This window comes from Rhamphochromis longiceps, linkage group LG3 (genome assembly GCF_057381845.1).
Source record: "Rhamphochromis longiceps isolate RC_006_pf linkage group LG3, R_longiceps_female_GT1.1, whole genome shotgun sequence".
Classification (NCBI taxonomy): Eukaryota; Metazoa; Chordata; class Actinopteri; order Cichliformes; family Cichlidae; genus Rhamphochromis; species Rhamphochromis longiceps.
In genome coordinates this window covers 43,543,140-43,557,518 of record NC_140559.1, presented here as the reverse complement: position 1 = coordinate 43,557,518, position 14,379 = coordinate 43,543,140, and the positions used below count along the sequence as shown (strand labels likewise).

Sequence of the window (14,379 nt, the reverse complement as noted above, 5' to 3'; positions counted from 1 at the left end):
CGCTCAGCAGACATCAGAGTCTGATGCCAGAGGGCTGAGGATGCTTTCAGTTTCACCTAAATTCTTCTTATTTTTCCAAGTTATGCTCTGTTGTTGGTACAAAGATCATCAACGCAGTTTTGAAAAGCGACAGAACCCTGTCATTTCGAAGCGGAATAACCTATGGATGAAAGGTCTTTTTGAAATCCAAAATCTCTGGGGATAGTGAAGGCATTACTCACCACTCACTATATTAAAGCTTTAAAAAGTCACGTTTTTTTTATTTATTTATTATTTTTCAGCTGCTTTTTCATTTTCAGTCTAATACATGCGTAGAGAGACTGGGGTCTGGCATCGTTGAATCATTGAAGCATGAAGAAGGCACTAAACTCAAGAGATGAACCAATGTTCTTTGTACAAACAACAGACAACTTTAAACTAGGTGTATGGAGAAGAGACAGACTTTATAGGTTCATAGAACAGATACATTACATTTTGTAAGATTTTTTTTTTTACTTTTGCCTTTGACAGTTTAGCTTTTCAAATAATTTCACTTCACATCAGCCTGAGCAAACAAAGAACATGTCATAAATGCTTTGAAAGAACTTGTTGTTCCTGGAAACAAATACACACCAAACAAACCCTAACAGCACAATTGTCTCTGATCCTGTGAGTCAGGCTGAAAATATCTGACAAGTTCAACCATTAATATGTGTTGAGTGACTTTTTCAGGTCCACTGACACCCAGTTTCACTTTCTATCTCTATCACATTTGCAAGAATTCACACGTCACCTGTACAATCAGGTGTGTTTCTATTGCAGTTGTTTGCAAAAATGTAAGACACATGTTATACAAAATATAGAGGAATACACAATTTATTCTTGCTATAAATTAAAATGGTGCACATGTGGTGAACTTGTTTTAACCCTAGAACACTATCGCTATAAATAGTAACACGATCACTAATGCCGGGTGATTTTTACCCGATATAATATAACCAATGAAAGGTAATCAAATATATCAAAATATGACAACACATGACAAATTAGAGTGGTCTTCTTTTACTTTCAACTGTGCCATGTCTAACAAAATGAAAAATAAGACTCCTAAAACAAAATAATGACTCTGGAAAGCTGGTCTTTGGTCCACCCATTCCTGGGACATTTGAGACTTCCCTGGTGATGGCACAGGCTCCTCGACACGCAAACAGCTGCAGGAGAGTGAAATCATATAAATGTATTTTCTCGGGTGTAAATCACCCAGCGATAGTGTTCTAGGGTTAAGCTTCAAGAGAGGAAGTTTAACTAGTTTTTGTGGCAAAGAAGCAAAAAGCAAACAACAAACAAAATCACAAAAATTGGATTTTCAAAACATCCATACCCTCAACATCATAGAAAGCCTTCTTTCAACAGAGATCTTCCTATATATGATGAGCAAACTTTACCTGCCACTTCAAGAACAGGCACATAAATAATTGTAAAAAAGTAAAACAAAAGTTTGTGATTTGGAAGTTTAATAAAAGTTTATTACAGTTGGACCTGCGCAGCATCTAGTTGTGTTATTAAAATGATAACTTCAGAGATTCCATACTTCGATTTTTGCCAGTCTTGTCCCCCATCCCACTGTTTTCATCAATAGGTCCACTTCCTCCAAGAAGCTTCGTTATTACTTGGATGAAAGACATGTGCTGGATTCCATAGTCAGACAGAAGGGCATCATCGTCATTCAGCATCTTATCTACGAACATCAGCCGCAGACACTCCTCTCCTGCACACACACACACACACACACACACACACACACACACACACACAAGCATGGGGTTACTTTTAATAATTAATAGTATGTTCAGTGTTTTAGTTTGCAGCTATAAACTACGTACAGAGTGTAAGTTTGGTAATTGGAGGCTTTCTAAAATCACTGATGGTAGAAAACACATTTAATGACAGCTTAACCTAAAAACAAAGCTTAATGGTAATCATGAAGTACACATACTTGAGCAATGTAGTGTGTTTAGCCAGATGTTTAGTATCTTTTTCTTTGTTTGTTTGTTTTTTTTTTTTGTGTACTGTTAAATTTTTGTTCTCATTGACAAACAGTTGATCTATTAAACTGTGCTCATAATGGCACCTAATTTAGCTTTAGATTTGACAGTAACACGTTATTGCTGCTTCCTTGTTTAATGTAAATATAGAATGTTAACTTGTAAAGAGGTGTTATAATGTTTTCATATGTAATAAAGCTTGTTTAACACAGTTTAATTTGTATCTTTTTTCAGAAAACCTTTAAACAATGTTAATATGCATCAATAAAACTACATTTCAGACGGTACATTGCTATCTGTTGTCTTCTGCCATCAGGTCGGAAAAAGCGCGTTACTCGTGTTTCGGCCAGAGTTTTTTACCTACAAGCCACGGAAACTTCTCCCATATTTTTTCCTTCAGCTGTCGCACTGTCATGTTCTTAAACTGCTCCTCGGTTCTGCACAGGTTGACCTCCATCTTGTCAGCCCTGAGTCCAGAAACAATAACTTGGTAGTTCTTCTCCATTTTGTGCTGATATGGGTTTTGACTTCTTCTGTTCTTATATCAGCCCTGATGTAGTATTGTTTGATGGGTGACACCTATCGTTCAGGAAGAGACTTCAGCGGCCCTGTAAATTGTAATTTGGCATGTAGACTGGAGCAGCCAGGGGATCTACTGTTCTATCTCCTGAGTCATAGAAATAGGTGTCAGACCTTTTCAAAGACTCGATATTACTGTGAAACAATTGCTTCAAATATTTAAGCATTTACATTTCAAAAAACCTTGCTTTGTAAAGCTCCCCCCCCCCCCTCTCAGTTCCACAATATGTTGCACACAGTAAAAAAAAAATGTATTATCAAATCCATAATTAAAAAGGCTGCTTATATGTAAAAGCCTGAACAATATTAAGTCACTCTATTTAAAAAAGCTGGCTCCATAATGCAGCTTACTTTTGCTTTAGATCCTCCAGTAGCATGGCATTGCAGCGTCATTGCTTATGCAGGGTGCTGACTTGTATTGAAGTGTTATTACTTTTTTGCAAATAATTAAACTTCCGCCACCACAGCAAATCAAGCAGGTGTGACTTCTATGTAAACCTTGGAGCAATCTGTTGCTAGACAAACTTCAAAACTAAAAATCCAAATGCTACATTAAGTGCTATTGCCATCTGCTATTGTGGAAGCTATTGGTATTTAAATTCTCTGTTATTTTATCACAGAGAAGAAAATCCTGTGGTCCTTAGCAACTTAATAATACTTATTTTCCACCCTGATTTACGAATAAATTCTTTACAAATCCTACCATGTGGATTCATGGATTTTTTTTTTCCACATTCTGTCTCTCACAGTTGAAGTGTACCTCTGGTGCAAATTACTGACCTCTGTCATCATTTTAGGTGGGGGAACTTGCACAATCGGTGGCTGACTAAATACTTTTTTGCCCCAATGTAAATTAAACTAAAAAAAAGTTGTTTATAAGGTCAAAAATAAGGTCTACTGGTGATTTAAAAAGTAAATAAAATACATTTATCACTGTTACGACCCGTCTAGGGCCAGGCCATAACATGAGCGAGGCACTCGCTTCCCCCCCCCCCCCAAGACCCAAGCAGTCACACGCAACAATCCATTAGATGTGAAGAGATTTATTTACAAGGTGAATAAAGAGAACCAAAACGGGAGTGTCAACACTTCAGGGTGAGCCAAGGCCAAAACAATAAACAGAACAAACCTACACAAATCCCGCACCCCTGACCTCACCAAAATAAAGTCAAAAATAAAGACAGAGTCTGACCTCCTTAACCAACTCAAAAACAGGAGAAAACGGGTGATCAAAATAAACGGCAGCTCACCCCTACCCACTCCACTTCCACAATTTTCGCACGTATACTGCAGCCAGCGGCTACCACAGGACTACTGCTGGGTGATGAGGAGAAATGCGAGGACCTCTCCCGCTGTAGCACTCCAGCCTCCTTTCATTGGGCGGGTCCTCCAGCTGGATCCAATCACGCCGGGGCAGTAAGTCCACGCACCAATCGGAACAGGGCCCTGGCAGAGCTGAATTAACATAGACAAAAACACAGCACCTGCACAAACAAACACACGGACATACAAGTTCGTAACATCCCCTTCCATAAGAATTAAACAATCCTTCTAGTGTTTAATCCTAGACTACAAAATTGCTCTCGACAGGGCGTCCGCGATGACATTTTCCGTCCCTTTCTTATGCCTGATCTGCAGGTTGAAGTCTTGCAAGAGAAGGGACCAACGCATAAGTCTCTGATTTGAGTTCTGCATCTGGGAGAGAAAAACCAATGGGTTATGGTCAGTGAACACTTGAACAGGGATAGAGCTGGATCCGATATACACCTCGAAATGTTGTAGGGCTAACAACAAGGCAAGGGCTTCCTTTTCAATGGTACTGTAGTTCATGTGATGTTTGTTGAATTTTTTTGAGAAGTAACAAATTGGGCGATCCACGCCGCAATGGTCTTCCTGCATAAGGACAGCTCCTGCACCAACCGCACTAGCGTCAACCTCGAGCTTGAAAGGGGACATGAAATTCGGGGCCGTAAGAACAGGGGAACTGCACAGTAATGCTTTCGCAGACTCGAAAGCAGTCTGACAAACAGGCGTCCACACAAAAGGCTTCATCGGACTGATCAAATCGGTGAGAGGAACGACGACAGTGGCAAAGTTCTTACAAAACCCTCTATAATAACCACACATTCCCAGAAATCGGCGCAGCGCCCTTCTCGTTTGTGGGACTGGAAACTCAACGATCGCCTGTATTTTCGCGGTCACCGGCAGTATCTGTCCCTGACCCACCTGTTTTCCCAGATATGTGATGGTGGCTCTGCCAAATTCACATTTGGCTAGGTTCAACGTAAGCGAGGCCTCCTGAAAACGGCTGAAAACGAGAGAGAGTGTTTGTAAGTGGTCAGACCAGGTGGATGAGTAAATGACAACATCATCCAGGTATGCATCGCAGTTATTCACGCCCGCCAGTACTTTGGCCATAAGGCGCTGGAAAGTAGCGGGTGCATTACGCAACCCAAACGGCATAACCGTATACTGGAGAAAATGGTCCGGTGTAACAAAAGCAGATATTTCAGAGGCTCGGGGAGTTAAAGGTACTTGCCAGTAACCTTTTAACAAATCAAGTTTGGTTACAAACGATGCCGATCCCACTCTATCAATACAATCCTCCATTCTAGGAAGAGGAAATGAATCAGGTTTGGTAACAGCGTTAACTTTCCTGTAATCATTACAAAATCGAGGAGTGTTGTCGGATTTTGGTACTAGCACACACGGCGAACTCCATGCGCTGGCGCTCGGAAAGGCTAAACCGTGTTCTAAGAGATAGTCAACTTCCTTCTGCATTATCGCCCTTTTCACTGGGTTCACTCGGTAAGCATGTTGCTTAATCGGTTTATGTCCTTCCACATCAATATCGTGGCACAGGACCGCAGTTTGACGAGGGTGATCAGAAAAAAGTGATAAGTTCTTTTCTATCAGATCAGTGATGTCAGCTCGAGCGGGTTCAGACAGGTGGATTAAATATGTGTCTAAACCATTTAAGATCTCCGAATTTTTCAACCGGCCGCTACCCAGCGCTTCACTTTTCTGGAGTAGCCCGTCATCAGAGGGTTCATAGGGAGAAACAGTACTAGCGGCGCACACTGGAGACGGCGCACCCGAAGGACTCCTCGAGTGAAACGATTTTAACAGATTAATATGACAAACCCTAGACTTTCTCCGGCGGTCTGGGGTCTGGATCACATAGTTGTTGTCACTGAGTTTTTGTTCCACCACATATGGGCCAGCGAACTGAGCTGATAAGGACCCTACCACAGGCAACAACACCAACACTTTCTCTCCCGGCTGAAAACTTCTGCAAACAGCCTTTTTATCATAGCGAGTTTTCATTTTAGCTTGCGTATGTGACAGATTCTCTCGAGCTAACTGACATGCAAGGTGAAGCTTTTCCCGAAGTCCGCTAACATAATCCAGAACATTATGCTGAGTTTCAGAAGTTTCTGACAACCACCTCTCCTTCAGAAGGCGGAGGGGACCGCGGACCACGTGTCCAAACACCAGATCCATCGGACTGAATCCCAAGGATTCCTGAGTGGTTTCTCTGACTGCAAACAACAATAACGGCAGACCCTCATCCCATTCTCTATCCGACCCCGCGCAGAACTTGCGCAGCATAGCTTTGAGGGTTTGATGGAATCTTCCCAGAGCACCTTGACTTTCCGGGTGGTATGGACTGGATTTTACATGTTTTATGTGCAACTCCTCCACAACCTGTGCAAACATTTTTGAGGTGAAATTCGTTCCTTGGTCTGTTTGAACAACCTTTGGAAGCCCGAAAGTAGAGAAGAATTTAAGTAGTGCTTTTAGCACCGGTTTTGCTTTCAGCGTGCGTAGTGGAATTGCCTCTGGGTACCTTGTTGCTGAACACATTATTGTAAGTATGTATTGGTGTCCGGATTTGGTTTTTGGCAGGGGACCCACACAATCCAATATTACTTTTTCAAACGGCTCACCTATTACTGGAATAGGATGTAACGGAGCAGGTGGAATGGGTCTGTTAGGTTTCCCCGCCATCTGACATGTGGTACAGGTACGGCAATATGCCACCACATCAGCTTTCAACCCTGGCCAAAAGAAGTTGCGCAACACCCGATGATATGTTTTGTTCACCCCAAGATGTCCAGCCATGCTGGCATCATGCGCTAAGCTAAGCACCTGCCCTCGATGTGGCTTCGGCACCACCACCTGCGTAGCACCAGGCAAACCACACCGGTCAGAGGACCACCTCCTCATAAGAACTCCATCTTGCAAAAAATAAGAAGTGGGTGATTCACTTCCTGCACTCTTAGCTGCAGATAGAAAACAAGGGGCCAGTGATGAGTCATTCTGCTGAGCGGTTATCAATGCATCCCTATTCAATTTCTCATCCAGCTCTGGCATCAGTTTCATCACATCGCTTTTTGTTCTGTCACTCTCACGGCTGGGAGATATTCTCTCGTCTGGCGTCGCCATAAACGTGTCAGCAACATCCATAACGTCATCAAATTTGCGTGACTGCGCACGAGTGATTGCACAAACAGGAAACACATTTGACAAAGGGGCGACAACCTTAGTGACAGAAGAAATAGGCGTTTCCACCACTTCAGGCGGTGGGAAAACTGTCCCACCAGCCAAGTCATTTCCTAAAATAAACGAAACCCCTTTAATCGGCAACTGGGAACTCACCGCAACTTTGACATGCCCCGTTTTCACGGGCGAATGTAAATGGACTTTGTGTAACGGCGCCCGAAGAACGCTCATCTTAATTCCCCAAACCAACACATCCGAATCACAAGCAGTTTTATCTGACAATGGTAGTACACTATCCAACATAAACGACTGATGCGCACCTGTGTCCCGAAGAATAGTAACAGGCACTTTGTCCCCCCCTTCTCCCGTCACAGAAACAAAGCCTTTCGTGATGAACGGTTTAAAACGTGGCTCTATTTCTGCATCCACATGGTGCAAATCACGGGTGAGAGTGGAATGCGATTTAGGCAAAGGGACAACTTTGATGAGACCTACGCCCGCTGGATTTCTAGAGCCTTTGCGCTGCTCTTTCCTCCGGAGCGCAGGACAGACAGCGATTAGATGTCCGGGTCCGCGACAATAAAAACAGTCGCGATTAACACCATCCTCCTGTCTATCTTTCAGTCCTATCTTTGGTGACTTTATCCTCCTTTCCTGTCCCACCCTAATATTCTGTGAGACAGCGGCTGAAAATATAGTTTTGTGGGTGAGAGTAAACTCATCAGCCATCACTGCCGCTTTAGCAAGTGAGGGCACCTTTTGCTCATTCAGATAAATAACTACTTGGTCCGGCAAACATTTTTTGAATTCCTCTAACAAAAGAAGCTCTTTCAGCCCCTCGAAATCCTGTGCTTTACTGGCCTGCAACCATCGTTCAAACAGGCGACTTTTTTCACGGGCAAACTCCACAAATGTCTGATTGGCGGTTTTTTCACACTTCCTAAATTTGACGGTAGGCTTCTGGGACGAGCTCATATGCCTGCAACACAGTCTTCTTCATGACGTCATAATCCAGGCTATCTTCAATTGATAAACTGGTACACACCTCCTGGGCTTTGCCAACCAATTTGCATTGTAACAGCAGCGGCCAAAATTCCTTCGGCCAACTTAACGCGGCCGCTATACGCTCAAAAGCGTTAAAATAGGAATCCACTTCGGCCTCACGAAACGGGGGAACCAGTTTAACGTGTTTGGTGATGTCAAAACCTGTCGGGACCGCGGTGGACGTACTAGGATGACTAGAGGCAGATGTGGAGGGCTTTCGCTCCAGCTCCAAAGCTCTGACACGGAGGTGCATTGCTTGTACCTCAAGCTCTTTAGCACGGGCTTCCACCTCCCTAATACGGAGGGTCAAACGGAGATCTTCCGTAGACCGCCCCGCCAGGGGTTCCCCGGCCGTACCAGACTCAGCTGCTTCAGGCTTCGCCCCAGCAGCATCAGGGTCCGCCTCGGCTGTGTCAGAGCCCGCCTCAGCCGCATCAGAGTCCGCCTCGGCTGGTAGCACGTTAACAGGCCCTTTGGCATCCGACCCCGGCTCAGCCTCCGGAGCCACCTTCACACCCCCGCCATCAGGCTGCTCTACAGCTGCCTGCGGGGCAGGAAGAACGCCTCGCTCCACCAACTCTGCACACAAAGCGTCCCTAACCACCGCTTTGCGGGCACCATAGGACACTTGAACATCATAACAACTAGCAATGATAAGCAAATCCGCTTTCCTGCACTTCACAATTCTATCCCACGAAGGCGAAGTAACAAAATCATCCAAAGAAAACTCCATAATTCCACACACCTACCACCCCCACACCCAAGAAAACCGCCAACAGACCAAACACACGCAAAAACCCACAGAAAAAGGCAGAGGACGAGCCCCCAATTCATGTTACGACCCGTCTAGGGCCAGGCCATAACATGAGCGAGGCACTCGCTTCCCCCCCCAAGACCCAAGCAGTCACACGCAACAGTCCATTAGATGTGAAGAGATTTATTTACAAGGTGAATAAAGAGAACCAAAACGGGAGTGTCAACACTTCAGGGTGAGCCAAGGCCAAAACAATAAACAGAACAAACCTACACAAATCCCGCACCCCTGACCTCACCAAAATAAAGTCAAAAATAAAGAGTCTGACCTCCTTAACCAACTCAAAAACAGGAGAAAACGGGTGATCAAAATAAACGGCAGCTCACCCCTACCCACTCCACTTCCACAATTTTCGCACGTATACTGCAGCCAGCGGCTACCACAGGACTACTGCTGGGTGATGAGGAGAAATGCGAGGACCTCTCCCGCTGTAGCACTCCAGCCTCCTTTCATTGGGCGGGTCCTCCAGCTGGATCCAATCACGCCGGGGCAGTAAGTCCACGCACCAATCGGAACAGGGCCCTGGCAGAGCTGAATTAACATAGACAAAAACACAGCACCTGCACAAACAAACACACGGACATACAAGTTCGTAACATCACAAAAAAGAGCTCCACGCTCTGTGATCAAATGTTTGTGCATGTTGGAGATATTTTCCCTCTTTGTTGTGATCAGTGTTGGTAAAAGTAATGCAATATGTTACTCTATAAAATAACCTGAAATACACAAGCTAATAATCTCCATTTAACAATACAAACCTGAGGTTACAGTCACACACCAACACAAATCCCTGTCCTAATGAGGACACAAATATAATTTTTCTCTTAGTATTCAGGAATGAACCTTAAAGTCGACAGCACCAAGCAAAGATGAAAACCAGCACAGAGAGATGCGATCTTGATGGTGATTCTCTGTAGAAACATGAACAGGTAGAAACAGACGCTGCAGTCTGACTGCTCCTCTGTTTGTTACCTTTTGAAGTTCGGGTTCTGGCTGCTGGGGTCAGCATTCACTCAGCTTTAACATCACTCTTGGTTCTTGGCTAGGTTAGCATTAGCATGCTGTCTGTGTGCAGATGTTTTGACAGAGCCAAAGTTGTGTTGCCAGCATAGTGCAGTTATTTTCTATTCTGGAAGCATGACAGGTTGTGCTTTACTATCACGCTCTTGTCCATTTATGCAATAAAAATAAGAGTAATGTCCATATTCACACTCTGGAGTGCACTACTATTTTCATCCTTTGCCACAAGGCATGATAAGAGGAATTGTTAGGCAAATAGACAAGCAATTTCAATTTTATTATAATTACTTCAATCCACACACAAATAAGAAGCAATCTGACCACACATAACATTTATCAAGTTTAGCTTCACAAATCCCATAATTTTGTCTTTCAAAAACCTTTCTGTGCGTACAAGTGCCCGCTTTATTTCAGGATAAAAACAAACAAACAAAACCAAAAGTCAATCATTTGGATATGTCTGATATCACCACACTAGAAGCAGAACATGCGTGAAGGCGCTGCAGGAGACCAGCACTATGAGGACTAAAGACCACAAGATCATCTGTTTAAACAGTGTGGTTCACAAGAGTCCTGCCAGTCATGCAGCCACTATCTGTGTGTGTGTGTGTGTGTCTGTTCTGGTGTTCTCATATTTGTGTAGTTTTGGGACAGTGAGGAGGGTTTCCGCCTCTGGGTTGCAGAGTGCAGAGCTTCAGTTGATGCTGGATCATTGTAGGACAAACAGTCAGTGTCACTCTGGCTTGTAAGTCAAGACTTGTGTTTTTAAAATTACGTGCCCGTTTTCTCCTTTATGTCCAGGAATCTTGGGGAGGGGACAGCTCAGAGACTTTTTGTAAATAGTTCTGGAAAAGCTGTGGAAGGATGTTTTTTGTATTTGGAGAATCAGACCAGGAGCTGGGGATTACACTGCTGTGGATGTCACTTTTTTAACTGTTTTTTTTTTTTTCACCATTTTCACTTGTAAAAAATTCCCTGTTTCTGCTAAGAAAGTGCAGCTATTGAGTCCTGCTTCCCTGCTCAGTGGCAAAACCTTAAACTATTGGCTTAAAGTAGTTTGGTCATTCTCCTGACATCAACAAGGCCTTTTCACCCAGATACCTGCCACTCACTGGGGATTTTCTCCTTTATGGTCTTTTACTAGTAAACCCAGATAACCCAGACCAGCCTGTCAGCCATGTCACATTCAATCACCTTTCTTCCTGATGCTCAGTTTGAAGATGAATAATATAGCAGACCAGTCACTAATAAAATGAGTCAATGAAATGTGGCCAAACCTGAAAATTAGACTTAAAATTGTGTTTATGTGAGTATTTTCTCAAACAAGTCAAAAATAAAGTTTGGTTCCAGAGGAGATCTGTAGAGTTAGACCAGGATCTCTGAGTTTAGGGTTTCAGTACAGTTAAATTCAATATCTTCATAAATTCATAAAAGTTACACAGTACATGTTGGGAAATAATACCAAAACTTACATAGTGTATTTTAAGATACTACAAAACAACAACAATACTGCATTTTGTTGCCTTTTATTTGTGACATGTGCAATGACAATAATTCTATTCTAGTCTAACAACAAACAAAGTAAAACTCCTGTGTCGTGGTGTTTGAATGTTTGTGTGTCTCTGTGAGTTAGTCATGTGACACAGTGGTGACCTGTCCACGTCTGCTTCTGGATGGAGGGTAATAATATTTTAAAAACAAACAGACGAATAATGCAGAGCTGCACCTCACAGTGTGTACTGACGATGTTTTCGCACCCAGCTGTGTTCTGTTCCTCTAGAAAGCCACATGTGGGACAAGCACAGGACAGCGAGCGATGGCTCAACATCATCAAAGGCCATGACTGGATCATCAACTCGCAGGGCTCTGGACAAAAATATCCACTGCGACCTAACCAACTTGTTTTAATGATCAGACTTTTCTTTCTTCAATAATTAGTAATTAATAATAGCAGGAATGTGTACATACACGAATTCAAAGTACTTCTAAATGGAGAGCACTGCGTGTCACAATACAGCTCCAATAAAAGCTTTAAAGGAAATCATAAAGCCAAGAAATGTAATCAAGCCCAAACAATCTTTAATCTTTACTCAGATTAAAATACAAGAGAAAGTGGAGTCAAAGTCAAATGTATTTATATACTATGTTCAAAACAACAGAGCTGATCACAGTGCTCTACGTTCAAAATAAATAACTTTAAAAAAACTATGTAAAATTCAGAAAAAGTGAGAACAGCAAACAACATTAAAAACAAAAAAAATAACATTCACAGCTTCAGATTAAAATACGAGATACACTAAAACTACAATAAAAGTATCTGACATTAAATGAATCATGAAGCAGACAGAGCTTTTTCATGTTTTTATACCAACTAATTGTTTTTTTACACAATATAGATCTTTGCACTCAGACAGTAAAAGTATTTGTGGGTGTTTAAACCAGCACTTCCTAATGTAACTCTGCTGACTTTAAGTTGCTGCTATCAGTTACTAAAAATCACAGACTTTTTTCTCTGTGGAACAGGATACATTCAAAGTTTTATACAAAAGCTCAACAATGAATAAAAATATCAGCTAAATATAAAGAGCATGACTCTGAAACAGGACACATCTCTGTGTGCTTTATGCTAAAACACAGTACCAACTATATATCATTTTATTATTCAATATCATCTTCATAAACACTAAAGACTGAGCATGTCTGATATTTGGGTAGCAGAGGAGCAACAGTGGATTCATAAAATGCTCCTTTTTGCTGCTGCAGCTCTCCTCACTGACCTGTAAGACAAACACACAAAGAACAGAAATGTCCAAGTTTCAGGATGTTCGCCATTTAATAACTTGAATAACTTAACTCATCCTGCATGGCAGCATAATTACCAGGAAAGCTTCCTAACGTGACTTCAGAATAAACTGCTGCATCAGCTGCAGGACTTGATTTTCCTGTGAGTGGAAAGAAGATTTTAAGACCAGATAAACATGTTGAACAACATTCACTGGAGGTGATGGCAGACTTTGTTTACCTGCTTTCTTCTTGGCTTTGTCTTTTTTGGGGCGTTTGACCTCAGCATACATCAGACTGTCCTCTAAGAGAGAAGTCAGAGCTCAGGATACATTTGATCAGCAGGTATATGACACAGAGCTGTTGCACACATGTGGATTTAAACTCTGCAGATCAAGTCTGATTTGAAAGTCCAAATGAGGAATGAGTAACACGGTACAAAGTCTTCCAACTCTTTTGAGAGACAAAAAAATGATAATTTCACTTCATAAGTCCACAGTGATTGGGCAACTGAAACTTTTGACTGTGACTCCACAGTGCTTTCTTACGATGTTACTCATCTTTAGCAAACTACATAAAGAACCTCGAACCTTCCCAAACAGCTCCATTTATAGTCATCTGCCCGTCTGCATCACTCCCTTCTTTCATCCCTTACTCATATTTTATATGCCCTACATCTATTCCACATACACAAATTTCCATGCTATTGGCACATCTGATACTTTCCTGTATCAAAAAAACAGCGTATAAAGTGCTCTGCTGGGCCTCCAGTGATAGAGCACACTCAGATTATGTGTTATTTGATGGTCTTTGGTTATGTGATTGGTGGTCTGGTTCAGAAGCTATGGATGCTGTGATTCAGTAAATCCAGATGAAAAGTGGACTTTTTGCCTCCGTGATTAAGGACTTATGTGAAAGGCAACCCAACAAATTAGTGATGTGTTGGTCGCGAACGAAACGGCTCTTAGAGCCGGGTCTTTGACGTGAACGGCGCGAGCCGTGGGTTTTTTTTTTCCTTCTTTCTCTCACCCTCTCTCTCGCCCTTTTTTTCCGCTTCACTCCGTATGCGAGCCTTGTGCTTTGGGCTGGGAAGAGGGGGAAGGGGCAGTAGTTACACGCAAAGTAGCACAGGAACAGAGCGGGAGGGAGAGACAGAGACCATGTCCCAATTAAGAGACCGCACGCTTGAAGTACACATTTTGAATGCGATCACGTCACCGCCACGCGACGACGGCTGTCCCAATTCGACGTGTACTTCAAATGCATACTCCAAATGTGCCGTTGATTTCTCCAAATATCAAGCGTGGTCTGGTGTACGCTTCGTGTTCCCATAGGCTATATCCCACAATTCATAGCTTCTCGTACTTATAGTACGCACCGTACGTAGTACGCGTAGTGCGCGTACTTCAAGCGTGCAGACCCTGAATTGGGACACAGCCGTTGTTGTCCCTGGCACTCTTTCTCTGGCTGTGTCCCAATTCAGGGTCTGCACGCTTGAAGTACGCGCACTACGCGTACTACGTACGGTGCGTACTATAAGTACGAGAAGTGCAGACAGTTCTCTTCGGCAGCTCCCTTCTGCCGTATTTTGGAGAAGGGTCTGGCTGCAGC

General features: G+C 42.9%; 1 protein-coding gene and 1 pseudogene across 1 annotated transcript; both read right to left on the bottom strand.

The window, feature by feature from the left end:
• Positions 1-232: 232 nt before the first annotated feature.
• LOC146674924 (uncharacterized) lies at positions 233-2,546 on the bottom strand. Its single transcript, XM_085402430.1, has 3 exons — positions 2,385-2,546; positions 1,571-1,747; positions 233-1,190 (listed from the first exon to the last, which is right to left on the bottom strand). Exons 1-3 carry the CDS (start codon positions 2,527-2,529, stop codon positions 1,087-1,089), a joined length of 426 nt encoding a protein of 141 aa, XP_085258556.1. The 5' UTR covers positions 2,530-2,546; the 3' UTR covers positions 233-1,086.
• Positions 2,547-12,065: 9,519 nt separating this feature from the next.
• The window catches only part of LOC146674917 (obscurin-like), a 170,103-nt pseudogene continuing 167,789 nt past the window's right edge, over positions 12,066-14,379 (bottom strand).

Bases quoted from the DNA above. Each gene is read 5' to 3' on its own strand.
- LOC146674924 (XM_085402430.1), bottom strand. From the start codon at position 2,529: ATGGAGAAGAACTACCAAGTTATTGTTTCTGGACTCAGGGCTGACAAG. The intron at 1,748-2,384 runs GTAAAAAACTCT...GTGTGTGTGCAG, and splicing joins GAAGTTTCCGTGGCTTGTAG to GAGAGGAGTGTCTGCGGCTG. The intron at 1,191-1,570 runs GTATGGAATCTC...ACTCTCCTGCAG, and splicing joins CAAGACTGGCAAAAATCGAA to CTGTTTGCGTGTCGAGGAGC.